Consider the following 9,344-nt stretch of genomic DNA (forward strand, 5'->3'; position numbering starts at 1 on the left):
GGGGGGGGGGGGGGGCAGGGAGGATAGGGGAGAGTGCTGAAGGATGAGCTTCCAATCATTAGATTCAAATTTATAATTTTCCTTGTATAGAATCTAATTATTGGCAGGGGGTCATCTTAAATTCAAAGTCATCTTGGATTTGGGTAAATGCATTTGTTACATGGATAAAGGGAATGTTGTGGATATAGTGTGTTTGGATTTCAACAAACCTTTTGACAAAGCGCCACACAACCTTCCCATAAATTGGAGAAATGTGGGCTTGATAAATTTGCTACAAGGTGAATAAAAAACTGGCTCAATAGCCACAAGAAAAGGGTAATTATAAATGGATCTATGTCAGAACGGCAGGAGGCTTCAAGTGGAGTCCCACAGGAGTCTGTCTTGGGCCTAGTGTTATTCAACATGTTTATTAATGATGTAGAGGCTGAAGCAGAGAACTTCTTGAGCAAATTTGCAGATGATATAAAATTGAGAGCCAACAGAATGAAGTTCAATGCTGATGCATGCAAGGAGCTGCACCTTGGGAAGAAGAGTCAAAACCACAAATACAAGATGGGTGATATGTGGCTGGATGACAGCTCTACAGAGAAAGAACTTGAAGTCTTGGTGAATCACAGCTTCAGTGCGAGTTTGTAGTGTGACATACCATACAAAAGGCAAATGAGGTTTTGGGCTGCATCAATAGAAGCATTAGGTGCAAGACACAAGAGGTGATAGTGCCTCTACTTGGCACTGATTAGACCTCATCTAGACCAGTGTGGGGACAACCTTTCTGGCTGGAGTGCCACAAATTACCCTGACAGACTCCCTAAGTGCCAGTCCAATCCCTTCCCTGGCCCAATCTGCTGTTCTGCTTTCTGCTCCCAGCCATGGTGTGGCAGGAAGTTCCTGCTGCCTCACCCAGACTATCTCCTGGGATGCCATGCTTCCAGAACATTATGTGGTACCCAGAGGACTTGCTCTATGTCACACAGTCAGCCATGACTCTGGAAAAATCTTGTTTTCTGTATCCTGCCTTCCAAAAACAAGGTTTTACTTGGGAGGCATGCTGTATGCAGTAAAATATTGGTATTTGTTCTCTCTCAGCAACACCATATAAAAGTGAAGCTCAGCTAAAGTCCTGCAATTACTCTGCATTTGTGATGAGGAATCTTTCTCTCCTGTGAGACTTCCTTACATGCAAGCTTCTCTTGCCAGTTCTTCAGGCTCTCCAAATGAATGGGAGCTTGCCTTGGTTACCATGTAATTTTATGTTGATTTCCACATGTGTCTATATTGTTTGCATTTTGTTTGGAAATCAGTTTGCTTCCTACCTCTCAGTTTAATTGGGCAAGCTGCCTTTTTTCATTCTTACTATTACCTTTTGTTAATGTACCAAAAGCCATAGGGTGCCAATAAATTAGACTAATAGGGCTCCCTTTTACTATTCTGTTATGCTATTGTTTATCCATGTTTCTTTGTGATCTAATTTTGAACCTCCACCTAATTGCTGAGTTGAATTTTATGCCTCCTGATCAAATAGTGAGCAGAAGGGCTCAACTCTGTGTTGCATAAACCTGTTTCCCAAAGAAGCCAGCAACAAATAAAATAAATTAACATGGAAAGGCTCACATCTGTACTTAGGCAAAGCCTGTACCTGGCAAAGTTCAAAATTTCTGGCACTCTTAGATCTGTAAACCTACTAAGCAAATTGGTGTGCTTTGTCAATCTGGACTGTGTACTTTGTGTCAGACCCTGTCACTAGAACTGTCCAAGGTTACTGATAAATGGTACTTTTAAAACATGTTAAACGTGGGGGGTAGGGAGAAGACTGCCCAGGACCATATTTCAACAGTTATGCCATAACAGTTATATCTACATGGTCCTATAGCAATCCAAGTTAACTAAGTCACCCTAACGCAGGATGATAAAAACATGAGTTCATCTAGTCCAGCCCCCTGCTCAGACCAGGATCACTCCTGACTAAACCATCCCAGTCAAGTGTCTATTTAAACTGCTCTTGAAAATTTCCAGGGATGGAGATTGCATGGCTTGTCTTGGTAGTCTGTTCCAAAACTTGACCATTCTCATAGACAAAAAGTTCTTCCTAATCTCCAACCTAAATTTCTTTTGCAGCAGTTTGAGGCCATTGCTTCTAGTTCTGTCCACTACAGCCACAGAGAAATTGCTAGCTCCATTCTCTTTATAATCTCCCTTCAGGTTGAAGACTGTTATCAAGTCCCACTTTGGTCTTCTCTTCTCCAGACTAACTAACCCTAATTCTTTCAGCTTTTCTTCCTAAGCCATATTTTCTAGGCCTACAATCATTTTTGTTGCCTACAATCATTTTTGGACTCTTTCTAATCTGTCCACATCTCTCTCAAAGTGTAGGCCCAAAACAGGATACAGTACTTCAGGTGAGGCTTAATCAATGGTAAATAAAACAGAAGAATCACTTCCCTTGATTTGCAAGTGACACTCCTGTTAATGCAACCCTGTATGCTCTTAGAGTTTTTTTGCAATGCTGTTGCATACTTGTTGGTTTGGTGGCCTGGGGGCCACTATAACCCCCAGGTCCTTCTTGGCTGGGCTACAGACTAGCCAATTATTTCCCAGTTTGTATTTGTGCATGCAATTATTCCACCCCAAGTGCAGGACTTTTCCTTTGTCCTTGATGAATTTCATCTAATTATATTAAATAAAAATAAATGGTTTTATAGATTTTTATATTTTAATTATATTAACTTAAATATTTAATTGTTTTATTATATCTATTTAATAATGTTAAAATCATTTTAAATAAAGTAGTTTATTTATTTCTATGTAGTACTCCTGCTGTCTGTAAGCCCATCATGGCACTGGATGAAATAAACATTAGAACATAAGACATGCCATACTGCGTCAGACCAATAGTCCATCTAGTCCAGTATCCTGTCTCCCACAGTGGCAGGAGAGAATGCTTTAGGGGGAGAGCATCGAAAGAGGTATATCTAGAGTGCACTATCCCTTCTTCATTACCCTCCATGGCATTCACCACCGTTGGTTTAGAGATGCTAGAATAAACATCTCCAACCACTCTGTTTAATAGTTATTAATAGATTGATCATCCATGAATTTGTCTAGTCCCTTTTTGAACCTGCCTATTTGAACACTTTTTGAACCTCTACCTCCTCCTGTGACAATGAATTCTACAAGTTAACCACCTACCACATAACAAAGTACTTTATTTTGTTAGTTTTAAATCTGTCTAATAATTTCAGTGGGTGCTTCCTACTTTTGGAAGTCTGGGACTTGATGAACACAAACTCCCTGTTCACTTGGTCCATACCCTTCATGATTTTATAGACTTCTATCATATATCCCCCCTCAACCTTCTCCTTTTCAAACTGACTGGTCCTGGCCTTTTCAGTCTCTCCTGGTATGGCAACTGCTCCATAGCCCTGATCAGTTTGGTTGCCCTTCCCTGGACCATTTCTAATTCTACTGCATCATTTTGAGATGCAGGGACCAGATGTGCACACAGTATTCAAGATGTGGATTTGTATAATGGCATGATGACGCTATCTGTTTTGTTTTCTATTCCCTTCTTAATGATACCCAATATTTTATTGACTTTTTGGTTGCCACTGAACACTGAGCTGATATTTTTAGACCGCTTTGAATAATGACTCCAAGGACTCTTTCTGAGGTTGTAAAAGCTAGTTTAGAACCCAGAAATAGGCTGTCACCTACAACAGCTCATGACTCTTTGAGTTAGTTTCTAAGGTGCCACTCTGCCCTTCTTAATACCTGGGGAGATTTAGGTGCCTAAGAATGCATAAAAGCTGGGATACATAAAAGCTAGCAGGCCGAGAGGCTAATGACCTATGGTAATTATTCTGACAGTGTCAAGACCTGAGTGGTTGTGTGCATGCCTAGTGCCATAAATGGAGGCACTCAGGGAGCTTTATAGATGGAAACTTGAGAACCAAGAAAGTTGGCAGCAACAGCCCCCTGTAGTCTGGAGAATGGCAATTCTCAAGTGCTCCAACTGGGCAGAGCTATAGGGCTAGTATGTAGGTTCAGCTGTTCATAATGATACTTTTTAAAATGTTTCTAAGCCTTTTACACTAGGAATTGTTTCAGTTGTTTACTTCTGTCCACACCCACAGGCCATAGAATTTCACCCAGTAATTAAGCCAAATAATTTGTGGTTGAACTAGAACATGTATTTGTTTTTTTTGGAAAGAATTCCAACCTTGGTATAGAGACATTATTTCAGTGATTAACTTCACTCACTCAAAATTGTGCACTATTTCCTTTGCCTAGCTTCAACCTTGAGACATTAGATATTGTTATGAAATTTGCCCTTGACTGGTGCAGAAAAACTTTCAATAAATCATAGATCTTCTTGCTATGTACATGCTTATTATAAACCATCAAGTCATTTTTCCTTGATAAGGAAGATGGAATTCCTTACATTTATCACTATAAAACATGTTTTCTATAGACCTCAGATCAGGCCTGTTGCTCTCTTGTGAACCTCTTCCAATTTTGCAATATCCTTTTTAAAGTGTACATGTAAAAATGGGCACTTTTTACTGATGGTCTAAACAATGCCATAATATAACCTTCATATTCTGATTAAACACCCCCTTTTCTCTAGACATTCAAAGATTGCATATTTTCACTGGCTGCTTGTGTTCAATTGCTTGTCCACCATGACTCCAAGATCCTTTTCAGTGTTTTTGAGGGTATAGATGAAAACCCTGTCTACCTGAGATGCATTCTTTGCTCCTGTAACATGTGACTGGCTTTATTATAACATATGCTGCTTGACTGCACCTATCTTACCAAGCAATCCAGTTTACTCCATACAGATGGCCTACCTATTCTCTTTCCTATTTACCATTTCTCCAATCTTTTTTCATCTGTAAACCTTTTCAGTAATGAGTTTATATTTTCATCTAGATCTTGAAAAAGGAATATAGAATAGTATTTGGTTGAGAAATAATCCTTTACATAGACCAGATGACCAACAATATATTCTACTTTATGGATGGCAACAAACAATTAATGCTATGATAATTCTATTGCTTCAGGAAGGTTAATCTCTATTGGATGCTGCTGATGGCATTAAATTTGTTAGTCTGTAGTTTATTTGTAGTAAAAAAGCCTTACATACTTTACTGGTGTGGATCCAGATCTGGACATGTAGAGCAAAATGAGGAAAAGAAACATCAAGAATGCAGCAAGTCCAACCCAAAAGGCTATGACAATTGAATCTGTTAAATGAAACGCAACATGCTGTATCACTGATCATGAATCAAAAAATGAAAAATAAAGCAAACACATTGTATGATCTCAAAGTATGTTATACCATTTCATTAATTAGAAGGTCACAATTATAGTCGTAAGAAAGAGTCTATTGTAGATGGAGAACAGAGGCAGAAATTAGTTATGTCTTATACAAAATTTCATAGCAGGCCAGTCCATAGTATAGTTAGGAATAAAACAAAGGAATCTAATCCTGGATCTATGCTCTAACCACTAGGAAGGTGAGTACTAAGTATATTTTTGGGAAAGCAGTAAGTTGCATTTAGGAGGATTTTGAGAATTTTAGCTATTTGCATATTGCAGAATTCAGTTCCACACAGTTGCAAGACAAAAACAGCCATTTTAAAAGGAAACCATTCTCATGCTGCTTAGCTTTATGGACTGAGCTAATTTCTACTCTCTGCTAAGTGAGGACAACACCTGTTAAACTCCAAGGGAACTCTGAATCCATTTAAAGGATGGAATTTGCCATGAAAAACTTTTGTCACTAGGCACATAAATATTGGCCTTGCAGACTCTCAGGATGGAGAAGACAGCTTGTTGAAAACTGATATTGGTTGTGATTCTAGTGGCATGTTAGTCTAATGGAAGAGACTGTGAAGTAGCTCTGGCAGCTGTAGCAGTTGTTCTCCATCTGTGCTTTAATATTTAGTTGTAGTAGTTTTATAGTGTCATAACAAGGACTGGGTGGTCTCTTTTAGCCAAAGTGTTCTAGAAATGGTCTCAGCAATGTTTCCCACTGGGGTCAACGCAGTGGGTGCATCTATACGTGCAATTACAACACATGAATAAACTGCAGAGCTTATTGCTTATTGCTCTGGAGTTTATAGCTCCCGGGTGCACCATTTGAATGTGCACCTGAAAGCAATTAACTCCGGCACAATAAGCTCTGCAGTTTATTCATGTGTAGCATGTGGAGCCTGGGCATAGCATCCCTGGCTGGCAGGGAGTACCAGGAGTTTAGCCTGCTAGCCCGTGGCTACTCCCCCTGGCTCAGTGTGCTGCAAAGGGGCTGGCTATGGCATGAGGGAGCTTCAGCAGGGGCTAGCCAGTAGGTAGCCCCCACACTGAAGCACCCTCATGCCCTAGCCAGCCCTTCCAGCATCTACACGTGAGCTACTGTGGAGTTTTTTACTCTGTAGCAGGATAGTACTTGTATTTACAAGTACTATCCTGCTGCAGAGTAAATTAGTTTACTCCAGCCTAATAGGAGCACATGTGTAGATGCTGAGACGTTTACTGCGGAGCTAATTATTCTACTACTGCACAATAAATGTCTCATGTAGACATGCCTTAATACTGTTGGGTTCCAAGAGCAGATCACTGGCTGTCCTGTACACACTTTTGCTTCTGGTGAGGAAAAAGCAGGGGTCACTGGCTCACAAGACAAATATTGACTAAGATAAAGTAAATCTTTACCTAACAGGACAAAAAACATTGATGTTCTTTGAATTAAACTGAATATGTTAGATCTTAAGCTTGCATTCATAACATTCAGAATGTGTTGCTGTTAGAGTTACTGATTTGTTAAGGAGACTATTTTATTAACTTTACCAACAATTTAAAGTTAGAGCTCACCTATAAAGAGTCTTCTTAAGAAGAGGACTCTGTAAAATAATTGTGAGACAGTCCCAAGATATTAGAGTAAAAGCAATAGTCACTCTAAATTTAAAGAGGAGCCTATAAACTGGGGGTTTAAGACTCCCTCAAGATCTGTTCAAAAACATGAGAGAGCCTGGCTCTACCATCCAGCCCCCCTGAACACTAAACGTGAGGAGGCAACCCTCTACAGCATCTCTGAAGTCCACAAAAATGTGAAACAGAAGCCAGATAGTGCCCCAGAAATATTAGAGAAATGGAAAATGGGAGTTAGAGTACCAGGCTCTTAGAATACCCCAAATCTGTAAGGTAGGAGCTAGAGAGTTCTTGTGAGAGAGAGTGTATTTGCACACCATGCAAAGGCCTGAAATGCTGAAAACCTCTGTAAACAGAGCCCGGCAACTTAGATTCATACAAACCAAAACAGTTTTGTTTCTTAGTAATAATCTTGTTCATGGAATTCACTTTAGTTAACCTAGATAAAGCTATTTACATTAGCAATTCAGGAGGATAGCAGAACTGCTACAGACTTTGGGGTGGGGTTGGGGGGAAGGCTGATCTCTTCAAGAAGAAACAGAAATTCCCAGAATGTTCTTCGTTTCTCACAACTGGGATTTTTCCCTTGTTTGCAATAAAGGTTTTCAACTGTTTCATTACAAGGTACTTTTGTATTACTATATTTTACAGTTACCATTAATGTTGGCTTTTACAATCAAACAGATGAAAGGGTAACCTAGATTGTTTGTTTTTTTAAAAATTGTTTTAGTGAAAAATGAGTACAACCAGTTAATACTATTAGTAGAAGGAAAAAAAATTCTTGCCCTCATATTTGGATTCAGGTTCATCCATAATAAAAGTATATTAGTCCCATGGTGTTTCAGGGGCAGACCATTTAAAAAGAGGAGTAAAACATAAAGATTTAGACAAGAGTTTTATATTTAAATAAAAATCAGGTACCATATGAAATATGTTGCTCTAATTCCATTTCAGGGATACTGCCCACTATGTAGATCATTTGGGCCCTGATTTGACGAAGCACTTAAGTACTTGCTAAATCAGTCACCAGAACTCCTCAATAATTTGCTCAGTTATGTTGATTCAGACTACATTTAAAACTCAATATTTGGGGAAAACAAAGATTATTTATCCCTAGGTTATGTTAATATACTTGAATTTGGTGAATGACACTTTTAGTTTACCATCAGCTGAAAATAAATATCTAAAAGGTACAGGGATCTATTTCGACTGCTATGCAGTATTTTAAATACAGGATTTATACTTCAACTTGCTCTTAAGTTTTCATAGCACTATAATAGCTGTTATAATGCATTATGAGATGATAGAGATCAAGATGATGAACTAAAGAGCAATGCCAGATAAAAGAAATAAGGAAGTAAGTAGCAAATGTGTATTCAATTTGTGGCTCTTCCTAGCTGATCAAAACACGGCTTTTTTTTCAGTAATATATAAAAATGCACAAAAATTTCAGTGCAAACCTTGTATTTCAAGAAGGAAAGATAACTGGCAAATCTGTAAGCATATTAACCTATTGTTATTCTACTATACAAAATAGCCAGGAATATGGCAAACCATTTATCTGCATTTCAGAACAATTTCCAGTTAATAAAGAGTTCAATAAGCTGTCTTTCCAATTAGTAGTTAATACCAAAGTATTTCTAGAATATACATTCTTTATACTAAAAAAAATAATATTGTATTACTAGCATCAACTGGTATTAGAACCCAATCAGCATATACTGCCCAATATATGTATTCCAGTACAGTCTATATTACAAAGAGAAAACACATGTAAAAGAAACTAGTCATCCTATTTTGTTTTCTAATGCTTCACATAGTAGATTAGCTGCTACATGTAGTACTTACATTTATGAACCTTCAACATCCTTCCATCTACTGGAAATGGATCAAAATAGTCCCAATAATATTCATAAGACCAGTAATACTCAGATGAGTTTGTTTTGTTAGCCATTTCGGTAGTATATTTCAATCAGCTCTGCTCTGATTTGATACTTTGTTTCATTGTACTTTGGAGTTCTCAAAAAGACACTGAGTACCTGATGCCTATGTAAATCACTCTGGAAGACCTCACATCCTGCAGCTCAAGGACTGCTCAGATACTAAAAAAACTTAGCAGAAATTAATATCAGCCTGTGACAGACATTTAATACTAAACTTATACATAGAGGGGGTTAGCCATGTTAGTCTGAAGTCAGGCAAAAGCAGTGGCATACCAAAGGTAGTGGGGCAGGGGGAAGCCATGCCCCTGGGTGCCAGCCTGGGGTGGACTGCATGGACATCTCTCTAGGAGGGTATTACAACCAGGGAGAGGGGGAGATTTCTGACCAGGAAGAGGGGGAAAAAAGTGGGGGGAGGGGGTATTTAAACTAAAAATCTTTTGGATATTTCTGGTATGTGGGGGGCACCCTGGA

At 38.7% G+C, this 9,344-nt stretch overlaps 1 protein-coding gene across 1 annotated transcript in view; it reads right to left on the bottom strand.

Moving 5' to 3' along the window:
* The window catches only part of MRAP (melanocortin 2 receptor accessory protein), a 30,254-nt gene extending 21,191 nt beyond the window's left edge, over positions 1 to 9,063 (bottom strand). Inside the window, exons 1-2 of the mRNA XM_019525632.1 lie at positions 8,779 to 9,063; positions 5,144 to 5,243 (exon numbers count right to left, since the gene is read on the bottom strand). Of these exons, the coding sequence (XP_019381177.1) occupies positions 5,144 to 5,243; positions 8,779 to 8,884 (206 nt within the window). The 5' untranslated portion in view covers positions 8,885 to 9,063. The remainder of the gene's footprint in view (positions 1 to 5,143; positions 5,244 to 8,778) is intronic.
* Between the last annotated feature and the right edge of the window lie 281 nt (positions 9,064 to 9,344).

This window comes from Gavialis gangeticus, unplaced genomic scaffold (genome assembly GCF_001723915.1).
Source record: "Gavialis gangeticus isolate Ggan-Ray unplaced genomic scaffold, GavGan_comp1, whole genome shotgun sequence".
NCBI lineage: Eukaryota > Metazoa > Chordata > Crocodylia > Gavialidae > Gavialis > Gavialis gangeticus.